This window comes from Lynx canadensis, chromosome B1 (genome assembly GCF_007474595.2).
Source record: "Lynx canadensis isolate LIC74 chromosome B1, mLynCan4.pri.v2, whole genome shotgun sequence".
NCBI lineage: Eukaryota > Metazoa > Chordata > Mammalia > Carnivora > Felidae > Lynx > Lynx canadensis.
Window position 1 is genome coordinate 163,522,652 of NC_044306.2, and position 14,567 is coordinate 163,537,218.

Genomic DNA, 14,567 nt, shown 5'->3' on the forward strand with positions numbered 1-14,567 from the left:
ACAGCTTCTTGCCTTGGCTGGTTTCAGAGCTTATAGATCTCTGTACTTGCTTATCATTTCTCTTGGAAATCATTCTTTGAGTCCCTGTCCTCCTACCCAGGATTAGAGCCCTTGCTCTGTGCTACCAGAAAACTCTACGCAAGCATGGATCTGCCTCTTATCACATTTTGGGGGGTATTTTGTGTGTGTGTGTGTGTGTGTGTGTGTGTGTGTGTGTGTGTGTGTAAATATTTTCCTCTTCTTTCAGGCTCTAAAGTCATTGAAAATTTGTGCCTCCTTTTTATCTGTATTGCAACCACTGAGAAGAGCACTTGGCATATAGTTTACAGGCAAATTTAAATTGAACTTAGAATATTGGATGCTGAGTTATAACGATGACAGTTTCGATCAGAGCAAAACAAGGAGAATATGTTGAACAGTGATGGTGGTTCACTCAGAAAAGAATACATAGTAATAAAAACAGTACTATTTAATGAAAGATTATTGTGTGCCAGGTTTTAAAGTCAGTGCTGAAACACATCATTCCATTATTCCAAATGAAATTCAAACTTGAAAGACATACCCTATTAAGTATAACTTTAAAGCTAAATTAATGTCATAAAACCAAACTATAAAAAATACATTCATTTTCAAACTGTTGCTAACTGGACCGTAGGAAGGGTGAGTGGGGCTTTAACTGGAGGAAAAATGCCCTTAGAAAGGGACAGGAGTCATCTTTGTTTTTTTAGACTCAGTTTATAGAACGTTACTACAAATGTGTATACTTGGCTACATGCAGAGATCTTCCGGAAAGAACACTGTACTCATTTATAATTTGGAGGTGGCGTGGTGGGTGAGACAGAGGGCTGTTGGAAAAGTGAGCCCAGATGAGACCCTGCATAATGCAGTGCTTCGTGCTGTATCAATGGTTAATTGTAAAGGCTGCAGAAGTACCAGCCTTAGAACCTAAGGCCCAAAGTGGGCTACTTAAGGCCATGGTTACTTCGCCTAATTCCTGATTTTCATTCAGTAGGAAACCCATTCATTGGGAATTCTACTGAGTAGTTTTTGAACACTGATTCTCATTGCTGATTGCTTTGTGTTCCCCTCGCAAGTATGCTATCTCAAACTGACATGTTTCTAATCACCGAGAAATCATTTTGAGACATGCCTTTAACTTTGGCTTACAAATCATATATATGTTACTCTAGCAATGTTGAATTACACTCTGAAATATTTTTAAACGCAAACCTCAAACAACTTATCATATGTTTTTCTCACACTTCTCAGCACAATGTAGCTTTGCTTCCCCACTTTTTTGCGGGGAGGTGGGGGCTTGATTTTATTATGTCCTTCATTTCTCAATATTTTGTGCTGATTAAAATGGATTAGATATGCTTTATTTCGTCTTAATACTTAAAGCCTATCAGTAGGAAAGACTATATTCGTGCTCGGAAGAGATATTTAAGAAGTTATTTTGTTTTCAACTCTTTTCATTATCCAGCAGAAATTTACTCTAAAGCTCTTGTGTGGTTTCACTGCAGGGACGCGGCCGCCAAAGCCTTGTGGGAAGCCTTACTGAGCACCAAGCACAAAGAGGCAGTGATGGAAGTGCGGAGACATCTAGTGGAAGCAGCAAGCAGAGAAAACCTGCCAATCAAGATGAGTATGGGTAAGCGCTTCCTCTTCTCTGAGGGCAGGAGCCACAGGCTCCAGGAAGTGGATTGAAGCTTGCTCTGAACTGCGGGCCAGCCTAGCCAGCATGGCTTCCCGATGAGAGCATTCAAGGCAATTGTAAACGGTTGAAAGAGTAGGGAAGGAATATGGACACACTGCCCTCAGGGCTCAGCAATGACCCCTCCTGTTTTAGACTCAACTTTGGGAACTCCAGGAGAGTCCTTGCTTACAAAGACTAATTCTTTGTTTCTTTACTAGATCTGGGGCTGTCAAAATTGGTCTGGACCTCCTCCCCTCCATTCTATTCCATTCCTCCTCCTCCCCTAACCCCCCCAACTCCCTTACTGTGGATGAAGAAAGGGTCTTTTATGGGTTTTCAATTAATGACTGAACTACTGTGCTGAGCAGGGGAGGAGCAGAGAGAGGGAGACAGAGGATCTGAAGCAGGCTCTGTGCTGACAGCAGTGAGCCAGATGTGGGCCTCAAACTCACCAACCCTGAGATCATGACCTGAGCCAAAGGCAGGCGCTCAACTGACTGAGCCACCGAGGCGCCCCAAATTTGCGTTTAAAATGGCTTTTTCCTTTTGATTAAAAAGTCAGAGAACTTGTGTTTTGATCGATTTTAAAAAATGAATTTGATGTTTTACTTATTTTTTAAATTAAATAATTTTATTAATATGGAAATATTTAAAACGGATATTGAATCTGGTTAATAGGTAGAATTTAATTTTGGAAACTTGAAAAAGTTTCTTTCGCTATTTTTAAAAATTTTTTTTTTCAATGTTTATTTATTTTTGGGACAGAGAGAGACAGAGCATGAACGGGGGAGGGGCAGAGAGAGAGGGAGACACAGAATCGGAAGCAGGCTCCAGGCTCTGAGCCATCAGCCCAGAGCCCGACGCGGGGCTCGAACTCACGGACCGCGAGATCGTGACCTGGCTGAAGTCGGACGCTTAACCGACTGCGCCACCCAGGCGCCCCTCTTTCGCTATTTTTAAAAATAATGTTTTTCTTGGGGCACCTGGATAACTCAGTTGATGAAGCTTCCGACTTAGACGCAGGTCATGATCTCATGGTTCTTGAGTTCAAGCCCTGCTTTGGGCTGTGTGCTGATAGCTCAGAGCCTGGAGCCTGCCTCGGATTCTGTTTCTCTCTCTCTCTCCCTCTCTCTCTCTCTCTCTCTCTCTCTCTCTCTCTCTATCCCCTCCCTCGCTTGTGCTCTGTCTCTCTCAAAAATAAATAAATAAACCTTTTTTAAAAATTAAAAAAAATAATGTTTTTCTCTTGTAATCTGCTTTTAGGTATTCAATTAATATTAGTACATTTTATTGGGTAGGAAAATTTTTCTTTGCTGAGATTCATAATCCAAATTCTTGATTATTTATGAGTACAAAAATCAAACTACCAAGTTGAAATAGAAGAACAAAATTTTGCAAGTGAAAGAATGTGGATGAAACTAAAAGGAAAAAAGGTACAGGATCATAATAAGAAAAAAAAAATCATGATTCTGAGTGTGTTAGGTGACTCCATATGAGGGCTTTTTGGAACATAATGATGATAGAAAAATGAAGGTAACTAGTGTTTATTGAGTCAGGTTTTTATCTCTTTCCCTGTGTTAATCTTATTTAATCCTCACAGTAATTCTGCCAGATGGGGACCATCAGTATCCCATTTTTGGATAAGGAAACTGGAATAGAGAAAAACTAAGTTGCTTAAGGCCATATATCTGAGAAAGGTTAGGAGAATTCACATCAGATATTCTGAGATGAGAGGATATGTTTTTTATTTATAAAATCATCCTATTTCCATATAACTAATGCCAAACTCTATGTGTTATTTTGGAACAGAAACAAGGTGCTACCTTGAGACTTTGAATTTAACTATTAATTTTCCTCCCTCCTTCTTTCTGCTTCCTTCCTCCCTCTCATCGTCTCTTTCCTTCCCCCTTCCTTCCTTCCTTCCTTCCTTCCTTCCTTCCTTCCTTCCTTCCACAGTTCTAGATACACATTAATAACAAGTGTATTTACTTTTTGGAGTTCCTTATCCATGAGAATGTTGAAACAGGAACAAATTCATATTGTGAATCAAGAAAAGTAGGATTGCACAAAGGTCTTGGTGATAAGGTTCATTTATATTGCAGTTCGGTGATGTAACCTTACAATGCTATCACAGAGCATAAATCAATTTTTATTGTGCAATATAGGACTCTTGAAAGATCAACACACTTTTCTAGAGGACTATATCTTTTAAAAATAATCAAAGACAGAAATAAATGTTTTAAAAAGACAGGTAACCCCATAAGGAATTAAAATTTAAATGTTTCAGTTTTTGGTTGACCAAACAAACAAAAAACCCACAAAAAACACCCATAAGCCTCAGATGAAATGATTTGCATTGTCCCAAAATTCCAGAAAAAAAGAAGGAAAGAAATAGATAATTGTTAGCAAATTTTGGTTGTAAGAAGGACCGAAAAGATTGGCCCAAACCACACTTTATTCATGTGCCAACTATAATTTGGTAAAAGCTTAACAGTGTGACTCCCCATTTCTGCTTCATATCAACCAGTCAGAATTTGTGCTGAGTCTCATTTTCATATACCAATGGATAGATAACCATGAACAGTAAGGAAAAGATCTGGAGCTTAGACGTAATAAAACATTGGTATTTCAAAATTCCTTATCATTTAGCTTATCATAAAAAAAAATCAGGGTCTGGTGTCTTAGATGGCTGCAATGCTTTTTCCAGCATCATTTAAAACTATGAAATATGCTTTAAACTATGTACTCTTCTCCCACTCCCTACTGTAAATTCTACCAAAGTATACATTTTTCTGTAATAGAAGCTTCTAGTACTTTTGAAACATTAAACAGAAATTTTAATTCTAGATTGAGGAGTCTCTCGTATTTAAATTCACTGAGAGGGATCCTATGATTGAAACCTCAGATCTTAAATGTAAAATTTCTCAGTACAAGGTAAGTTCATGTTAAAACATTATAAACACCGACAGAAAGAAACATCTTTCTGTTAAAGGAAAAAAACGCTTAGTTGCTAAAACAAAGAAAAAATTCATTTTATCATTTCACATATAAACATATGCCGTCTTTCCAAAATCTTATTAAGTTGTCAGTTAGCTAAATAAATGTGTCCCAGAAAAGTGATTTTTGAAACATCGTAAACTGAATTGCATTTTCAAAATGAAAAATGTATCCTGAAAGTACAGAAGAAATAGACTCTAAGAAACCCATTTGTTTGGATACGAAATGACCATTTCCAGAAGAAATGACCAGAATAAGGCTGTCTCCGTTTCTACATTTTGCATTTTAAACAGAGACTCGGTTTCTCTGGAATACGTCTGTGGTTGGAGGACCTTCACCAGTTTGCACTCTTGCTCTCTGCAGAGTGGACGTCCTCCCCAGTGTTTAACAGGGGGCAGGAAGATCACATTGGAGCTGAAAGAAAACAGATCTCTAGAACATCGTGTTTTCTTTTGCGGTCAGATTTCACGAGAAAGTATTCTATGCTTGATGCCTCTGTGTTTTCATCGTTTTCTTGCTTATTAATGTAGTGCCGTCTGGTTTCTGACACTTCCTTGCGAAAAAGTCTCCCAGACCACTAACCATAAGGAGGTTTCCTCAGTCCTCATTCTTCTGGACTTCTTTGCAGCATTCACTGCTAGACTCACCGCTACCTTGTGCGTGTGCCTGTTCTGTGACTGTGATGGGGTGCGAAGTCAGTTATGTCTGGTTCTGCCACTAAAGAGCCAACCGTCAATTTCTATGTCCATAAACATAGGGAAAATATCTATTTCCTAGAATATGGAAGGAGGAAGAAAGCCATGAGCAGAGTGAAGGTTCTGACCGAAGCAGTGCTGTGTGCTTCAGCTGTAGAAGCTGAAGTCTGAGTGAGTGAATCTACACGGGAACCTAACAGAAGAAGGTTGTTTGATGAGAGGGAAATCAAAGCAAACAAACCCAGTTAGATGATTTTCCCCTTTCTTTCTGGGAAATATGCTTACTCATTCTTTCCAGTTCACTAGTCCTTTTCTAGTCTTTATGCTGAGTGTCTGCCTTTTGATAATGCATTCTTTCTTCGTGCAGAATTCTAAATAGTTTTCCCATGTTCAGCTTAGTTATGAATCCATTGAACTCTGTTCACTCCCCCCAAATCACCTTGCTCGTATTTGGGACTTCCAAGCTTCTGTGGTCACTTTTATAGAAAACTCTCTTGAGCTACGTTTCCAGATGACAGTGTGGGTATGGTCCGTTATATTGAGCTACTTCTTAATTGACTCTCCTGGTCCTGGGGCACAGTAGTATCTGGTCCATATACTCATTATGAAGTGGGGTGAGTTCTTTCAACCATTTGTGAGAAGACAGGCCTTTCCCACCTTTACCATCGCAGTTGCTCCAGTTCCAAGCCCCAGACAGAGCCCTGGTTTGCTAACGTCCCTCCTACAATGTGATGTCCAGAGCTGAACACAGATGTCTTGGTTTTTACCTCTGTTTGGACACTAGACTTCTCCTAATAAGGCTCCAAATGAGATTGATGGTTTTTGGTTCCCACCAATGCCACACTATCATGTCCCTCTTTTACCGCATAATAAAACTGCCTTGAGAAAATTTTACTCAAATACACTTTTTTCACCATCGTTGAGAATACTCTGCTTCCTTTATTGGTACTGGAGTTCATCCAGTTCTGACTGGATAACAACTATGTTTTGATCACGTTTATATCTTTTACCTTCATTCTGGAGAATTTTATCTGGAATTAAAGGGAACATGCACAGCTGGTGTGTGTGTGTGTGTGTGTGTGTGTGTGTGTGTGAAATTGTCAGACTGCACAAAGGATAGGTTAAAACCCAAATAAGACCCTCATACCATGTGATATATGGTAATTTATAAAAGATGAGAAAATCTGGATGCCTCATAGGACACACACACTGATTATTAACTCTCACACATCCTTGTCTTCATATAGAAGCTGTTACCACAATTTGGGGAATGAGGAAGTGAGTTGGTTTCTATTGAATCACTACTTTATTTCAGGTACCCTAACAGAGTTTTACATAATTTGTTTCATGTAATCCTTTCAATAATCTTACGAATTTGGTACTTTTTATTTTACTCCCATTTCACAGGCAAGGAACGCCAAGCCCAAAAAGATGCAGTTTCTTTTCCAGGATTACTGTGCCAGTTGTTGATTTGCTGTCTCTCAGATGTAAACTCACCCCTCTGCTCTGTAACGCTAACGAAGGCTGGGACTCTGCAGACCTCCTTCTGCTCTTCCCGCTGGCTCCCTGCTAGAGAGAGACAGCAAAGCCAGAGGGGATGTCCCTCTGGTCCCTTCCTCTCTGCTTCCTGTGGATTTTCCTGCTGCTTGTCAGGGTCACGTCAGCTTGACTTCACCCCTGCACCGGCAGGGTCTTCCTGTGGTAGCAGCCGAGTCTACTCTGCAGTTCTGCCATCACATGCAGAAGCAGCTTTATGAGCCCGGGTGCCATTTAGGAGCCTGGGCACTCCTCCGAGGTGCCAGTCCAGTCGAGGAGAGCCCCGTTCTCAGAGGACTGAGTTTTACTGCAGAGGGTCCTGGTTTCTAAGTTTTGATAATTCCAGCCTCTTCCCTTTGTTCCCTCTGCCCAGTAGTGGTATCTGCTTCCAACAACTGCTATGACCACGATACCTTGGAGATTGTATTGTATTGTATTTTAGAGAGCACGAGTTGGGGAGAGGGGCAGAGGGAGAGAGAGAGAGACAGAGAGAGACAGGCCGGGCGGTGGTGGTGGAGAATCTCAAGCAGGCAGACGCAGGGCTCGATCCTATAACACTGGGCTCATGACCTGAGATGAAATCAGGAATCAAACACTCAACTGACTGAGCCACCCAGGTGCCCGAGTTCTCTTTTTATCCTTTCAGTTACACAGCTAACAATTTGTATGTTAAATTTTCTCTGTTCAGATAACTGCTCTGTTTTCTGCCTTTCTGGGCCCGGACTTATATACTTTTACAGCAAGTAATCCAGGATACAAGCCTGGGTCTGTTGACTTCTGTACAGGCTTCTTGTGAGATAGAGGACTCAAACTACTGGGGGCAGGAGGAGAGCGAGAGGGGAGCGAGAGGGGAGTGGGAGGAGAGCGGGAGGGGAGCGGCTACCAAGCTACAAACACAGAGCCGAGTGTGTGGTTCCTGTGCTTAAAACCCTTTGCTTCAAGATAGTGTTCAGACTCCTTACCATGCCAATCATAAAATTCTTCTGCCTTCTGGCTGGATGCTTCCCCCATCATTTCCCATTGCCTTCCCTCCCTTCTCCCCATATTCCAGCAGGAACCTCTGCAGAGCCAGGTCTTTCTTAGCTTTGCCCGAAATATTCTCCTTTGATTGTCCCTGCAGATCCATTTCACGCTTCTGTACCATGCTTCTGGGGGGCTTACCATTTTGGACCGCCTCAGCAGCCTTTCCTGTCCTCTACCTCGCATGTGCAGTCGCGGGTGGGAGTTTGAGCGGGTGAGAGGACAGTGTGGTTGAGGTGAGGGTTGGTTATGTCCCTTTACTCTTCCCTCATTGGTTTCCTTGATATTTTTGATCTTCCTTAGCCTGCATTCTTGCCTTATTTCTCCTGTTCGAGGTGCCGTCCTTCCTGCCAGGAGCTTGACTAATAGAACCACTCACCTTCCAGTGCACGTGTGTGCGTGCACACGCGCTCACACAGAGTATCTTTCTTGTCAAAGTCCATCTAATTTTTCATGATCTAATATAGAAGTCACTTGCTCTGCAAAACCGTATTTAATCTCCTTCTGCTCCTCTTCCTAAACCCTTCCTCGGCAGGCTGAATTGATTTCCGTGGCTTCTGAGGACCCACAGCTCTTTTTCTTGTTGCACTTACCACAGTGCGTTGCAGTTAGATGTGTGGACCTGAAACCTTTGTAGGGAGTGTCCGTGTCATATTCTTCCCTGGCTCTTGAGCTTGGCACATAGCAGGTGGCTTAGGACTTGTGAATGGATTGCTTAATGAGTGTGGATGAGTAACAGAGGGACAATGACTATTTCTGTCTTCACTTACATGCATTGGTATTTCTTTTTTTCTTTAAGTATTTATTTATTTTTGAGAGAGAGCAAGCATACATGAGAGGGAGAGGGGCAGGGGCAGGGGGACAAAGGATCCGAAGTCGGTTCAGCACTCACAGCAGAGAGCCTGATGTAGGGCTTGAACTCATGAACTGTGAGATCATGACCTGAGCTGAAGTCGGATGCTTAACCGACTGAACCACCCAGGCGCCTCTGCATGAATGTTTCTATTTGCCGATTTCCTTTCTGATAGTTCTTGTTCCTCTTGATGTCTGTGTGCATCTAATCATGTCTTCTCCCTCGGGTTCTTTTCCCTTTGTCACTCTGCTCTTCTGATTATCTTCCTCTTTCTGGTAGTTGTTTTGTGCCTTCTGTTCCTTACTTCTAGTTTCCTAGAAGACTATATATTTTTGTATCCCCTGTTGTACCTTGTACATAGATACTCAGTTAATGATTGCAACTGATCTCAAAGCCTTACCCTACTTCTTTCCCCTTCCCCACCCAAACTGAAACACCCATTCAGTCTCCTGGCTTTTAAAATTCTCATCAAACACTTTTCCCATCATCTCTCTCATCCCCTTCCATCCTCTCTAATACACAACATCTTATATCCCTGTCAGTACTGTTTTTGTTCATATTGTTATTGCAGCAGTTACTAGCAAACCCTGACTAGTTGGACCTGAGAACTCTTATCTATGCTTCTTGGTATTCTCCACACCAAACCAAGACCTTGAACTTACTCTATACCCAATAAATGTTCATGAAATTAATAAGTACATTTTTAAAATTTTTCAAAAATGTTTATTTATTTTTGAGAGACAGAGACAGAGTGTGAGTGAGGGAGGAGCAGAGAGAGAGGGAGACACAGAATCCAAAGCAGGCTCCAGGCTCTGAGCTGTCAGCACAGAGCCCGACATGGGGCTTGAACTCACAGTGAGATCATGACCTGAGCCCAAGTCAGATGCTTACCCGACTGAGCCACCCAGGTGCCCCTTAATAAGTACATTTTTGAATTAATTCTGTTAGTTCAGTTGATGTTTATTATGTATTTATTTAATGGATTGCTTTTTCTATCACTCTCTTGTGGAGTCCATGAGTGACATTGATTTAGAACATTAGTTCTCAAACTTTTGGTCTCAGGAAGTCCTTTACATTCATTTTTAAAAAATTATTTAATTTTTAGTTAACATATAATGCTATATTAGTTTTAGGAGTGGATTCTGAGAGTAACATTGATTAGAGCATTAGTTCTCAAAACTTTTGGTCTCAGAACCACTTTAAATTCTTAAAAATTGTCTAGGACCCCACAAGCTTTTGTTTATGTGGATTATATCTGTTGTCTCTTTGAAAGGAGAAAACATTGCATTAGAAATTCAAGCAGGGACGACTTTTTAAAATATTTATTTATTAATATAAAAATATGATAAACCTCTTATATGTAAACATGAGTCACATTTTTATGAGAAATAACTGTTTTCTAAAACAAAATAATGTAGAGTAGCACTGCTTTACATTTTTGCATACCTGTGAGGTCTGGTTTAATGGAAGACAGCTGCGTTGTCATATTTGCTTCTTCAGTTAACCTGTTATGATATAGTATTTTGGATGAAATGTTTAAAAATAAAATGGCCTTACAAAGATACATAGTTGGAAAAAGGAGGACTATTTTAATACCTTTTCAGAAAATTGAAGATATTCTTCTTTGACACCAACTTTACAAGAGGCAGTTTCTTAGATTTAATGACATTGTGGAGTATGATACCAGATCATGGAATTTTCCATCCTGTTACATTTAAACCCACTGATCTCTCTTGCACATTAAATGGATCTTTTACACATGCATTATTTTATACCACATACAACTGGGAAAATACTTGTTCTGTAAATTATGCATATCTTCCAGATATTGACACATATTATATAATATAAAAAACATACTTGTTGCTTTCCCCACTGATATCATTAGAAAATGTTTAATTATTTGGAGTGTAGAGATATAGGGGCAGATGCAAGTATTCCAGAATTGTAATTTTCATATGAAAACTTGACCTTTGTCATTGACAAGACAACTGTCATTTTCCTGGAAGTGACAGGCTCACTTCATTCATTTTTTTGGGAAAATGTACAAAGAACCAGAGTTTCTCGGTTGTTTCCTCCATAAGAATTATGTGGCATGAAAACAGTGGCAACTCAAGTAATCACAGCAGTGCTTTTCCTCCAGTCATTCACTGTATTACAGTTGGTACGAGAAGTGCTTGTCGTATATTTCCCATCTCTTTACACAGGATATTGATGTTTTCTTGAGGGTTGAGATTTGATACAAGGGACCTCTAGTTTTCTCGTGACCATTCTGAAGTGAGACTGACCGCTTGTGTATTTTGGCACCACTGCCTGTGTTGGTGCTAAGGCCCCAGCACTTTCACCTACCATTGTTTTTGTACCATGTGTAAACACTGCACAGTAACAAAACAAGGAGCATCTTAGTATTATTATTAAAATAACTGACTTTTTCGGCTACCCGATAGTGTCTCAGGGACCCAGAGGTCTGTGGAACACCTTTGATAACCATAATATGAAAAAATTCCATATTTCCTGGGGTACAAGATTGGCACAGTTTTCTAGAGATCATTGGAATCATAGCTGGGTGTCAAAATACAAGGAAAGAAAGCTCATTGAAATTTTTTTCTAGATATTATCCAGATCTACAGGTAATAGACAATCATGTTTATTCATTTAAAAGATATTTGTTATCTGCTCATATTATATATTAAGTCTTTGTAGGGAATAAGAAATGTATAAAATATTGTTTTGTCGGGGCGCCTGGGTGGCTCAGTCGGTTGAGCGTCCGACTTTGGCACAGGTCATGATCTCACGGTTTGTGAGTTCGAGCCCCATGTCGAGCTCTGTGCAGGCAGCACAGAGCCTGGAGCCTGTTTCAAATTCTGTGTCTCCCTCTCTCTCTGCTCCTCCCTCGCTCATGCTGTGTCTCTCTCTCTCCTTCAAAAAATAAATAAAAAAGCATTAAAAATTTTTAAAAAATATTGTTTTGTCTTCAAATAAGTCATTTAACTTTTCTGAGTCTGTTTTTCTGTCTGCAAGATGGGGGGTTAGCAGATTATCTGCTTATCTGATAATTAGATGATTTATATGAAACATAGCATTTATGAAATTCAAAGTATTCTGTCAAAGAAGGGCATATGATGGAATTATTTATTGTCTCCTGGGCATGTAAGACACATTATAAACGTAATGACCAATGGTTATGTAACTGCGTATGAAGAGTATTCTACCCAATGTAGAGGTGGAATTATTCTGTCTGAAGGATTTGTTCCCTGATCATTTCAGTTGGAAAATGTGTGGCTAGAGTAATGGTTTCCAGAAGCAAAAGTTGAGATTTGGGATTTAGTTACCTAGTGATTATCTCGAAGCCTAAGTAGTAAATTTCTAAAGGAAATAAAAGGTTGACCAACTAGAGAGAGAAGGTAGAATGGTTGAGAAGAAGGGTGGAGGGCAGAACCCTAAACAATACCTCTGTTTAAGGGTATGAAGGAAATAGAGAATCTTAGAGAAATGGACAGAAAGTTTTCATTGAATTAAAAATAATGCCTGAAAGCTTTTAGGTCATTAAACAAATGCTTCCCTATTACACCTCATGTAACTTGATTTGCCTCTGTTTCTCGGTGTCCCTCATTTGCAAAATGGGAATCTGAATTTTTAATGTCCCTTCTTCAAGCATCTACCCTCTGGCCCTATATTTTTAACTTAAATTGGTGCATCTTTTTTCTCTTCTTTTTCCTTCCTTTGCCTCTTCATCTTCTTCCTCCTTCTCTTCCTCTTCTTCCTTATTTTTATGTTTTCTTCACATAAGGGATCCTCAACAAGAGAATAAGGGCTAGGAATTTAAAAACCCGAGAATGATATGATGAGAAGCCTCATGGCTACAAGATGGGAGTTTCTTTCCATAGAGGCTCCCCTGAGAGCAGAAATTCCTTTCCAAGTGGGGGTAGACCCACCAAGGAAATGCTCCTTCCCTGGCGGCCTAGAATACTGCCCTCTAGAAAACAGGGGTAGTCTATCTGTTCCCTTCCATGCTTTCTGCTGAGTTTATAAATGTTGATGCAGTGTTTAAGTTAGCCTCAGGAAGGCTGCATTTCCAAGGAAAACCAAACCGTAAATGTTTCTGGTGGTTTTATATTTCACTGTTTTGTGTAACTTTTGGGGAAAGCTGTTTATTTCCTATTTGTGACCCCTGGTCCCACAGCAGTTATGCTTTATTCCACACCATCTTGAAAACATATCTTGCAATAAAATTCTAAATTTTGGAATGATTTGATTAAATTGATTTGCCTAATTAAAATGCTCTTTTCACATTAGTTTCTTATTCTATCTTTGTAGTGCCATAGAGCTCAAAATTTGTGTAACAAGAAACATACGCGATCTAAAGGATAGCCCAGGAAACCTTCAGTATATATAGTGTGATAAAAATGGACATCAATTTCCAGCTGGACTTTATCCAGGTTTCACTATACAGATGGCTGTATATACTGCCCTTCAGATCCTTACGGGAGAAGATTTATAATGTCTTCCCTCTCCCTTCTTTAATAACTTGTTTCAGCGTCTAATGGTCATCATGATCGTGAAGTTTGTTTCTCATTTCTGACTAATCTCTCCACCTGGATGCTGACCATATTTCTTTGCCCTTTGACCGCAACAGAGGTGGGAAGCTGGCAGTTATTTTTACTCTTCTGTTTCTTTATCCCTTGAAAGTCAATGCTTCATCCATTGTATAAATCAGTGATAGTGATAAACTCAAATTTCCCAGACAAAAATACATATCTGTTTATTTTACCTGAGGCATACGTGATTTTATTTCAGAATTAAGAGGCTATTTAAAAAGTAATACCAGCACCTGCTTCTCGAAAATTCAAATCATAATGTACATGAACTAAAAAGTGAAGGTACACCCTCCCTCCCCACAATTGTGCTCTTCAACGTAATCTTTGTTCCTAAATTACTTTCTTGCTTTCCAAGCCTTTTTCTATGTAACATGGGTAAGAAAGTAAGTAAATAAATATGAAAAATATTATGAGAAAAATAAAATAAAGAGGCATACTAATCATATGGCAATATAGTGTCCCTTGTGATTCTTTTCTCTCATTCTTTAAAAAAAGTTTTTTTTTTTTTTAACGTTTATTTACTTTTGAGAGACAGAGAGTGAGCAGAGGAGGAGCAGAGAGAGAAAGAGGGAGACACAGAATCTAAAGCAGGCTCCAGGCTCTGGCTGTCAGCACAGAGTCTGAAGCAGGGCTCCAACCCATGAACGGCAAGATCATGACCTGAGCCGAGGTCAGAGGCTTAACCAACTGAGCCACCCAAGCACCCCTCTTTTCTCTCATTCTTATTAGTGTTTTGGCTACCCACCATTAAAATACCAGAAGGAAACTTAGTCATACAGTTGTGCCTTATTTAAACATTACATGTACACTTTAAAAATTATGTAAAATTATTAAATTTTTTAATTAAAAAATTTTTAATGTTTATTTTTTATTTTATTTTTGAGAGAGAGAGAGAAAGAGAGAGAGTGGGCATGAGTAGGGGAGGGGCAGAGAGAGGGAGACACAGAATCTGAAGCAGGCTCCAGGCTCTGAGCTGTCAGCCCAGACAGAGCCCAGCGCGGGGCTTGAACTTGTGAACTGTGAGATCATGACCTGAGCTGAAGATGGACGCTTAATCAACGAGCCACCAATGGACGCTTCAGCCACCCAGGAGCCCCAATTAAATTGTTAAATTTAAAATGTGTGAAGATATTTCTACATCCCTAGAAAACTGTTTCAACGAAAGCTAAATA

General features: G+C 39.9%; 1 protein-coding gene across 1 annotated transcript in view; it reads left to right on the top strand.

The window, feature by feature from the left end:
* Positions 1-14,567, top strand: part of SCFD2 (sec1 family domain containing 2) — a 401,788-nt gene that overhangs the window by 55,564 nt on the left and 331,657 nt on the right. The window contains exon 3 of the mRNA XM_030313874.2: positions 1,524-1,651. Coding sequence (XP_030169734.1) covers positions 1,524-1,651 — 128 coding nt within the window. The remainder of the gene's footprint in view (positions 1-1,523; positions 1,652-14,567) is intronic.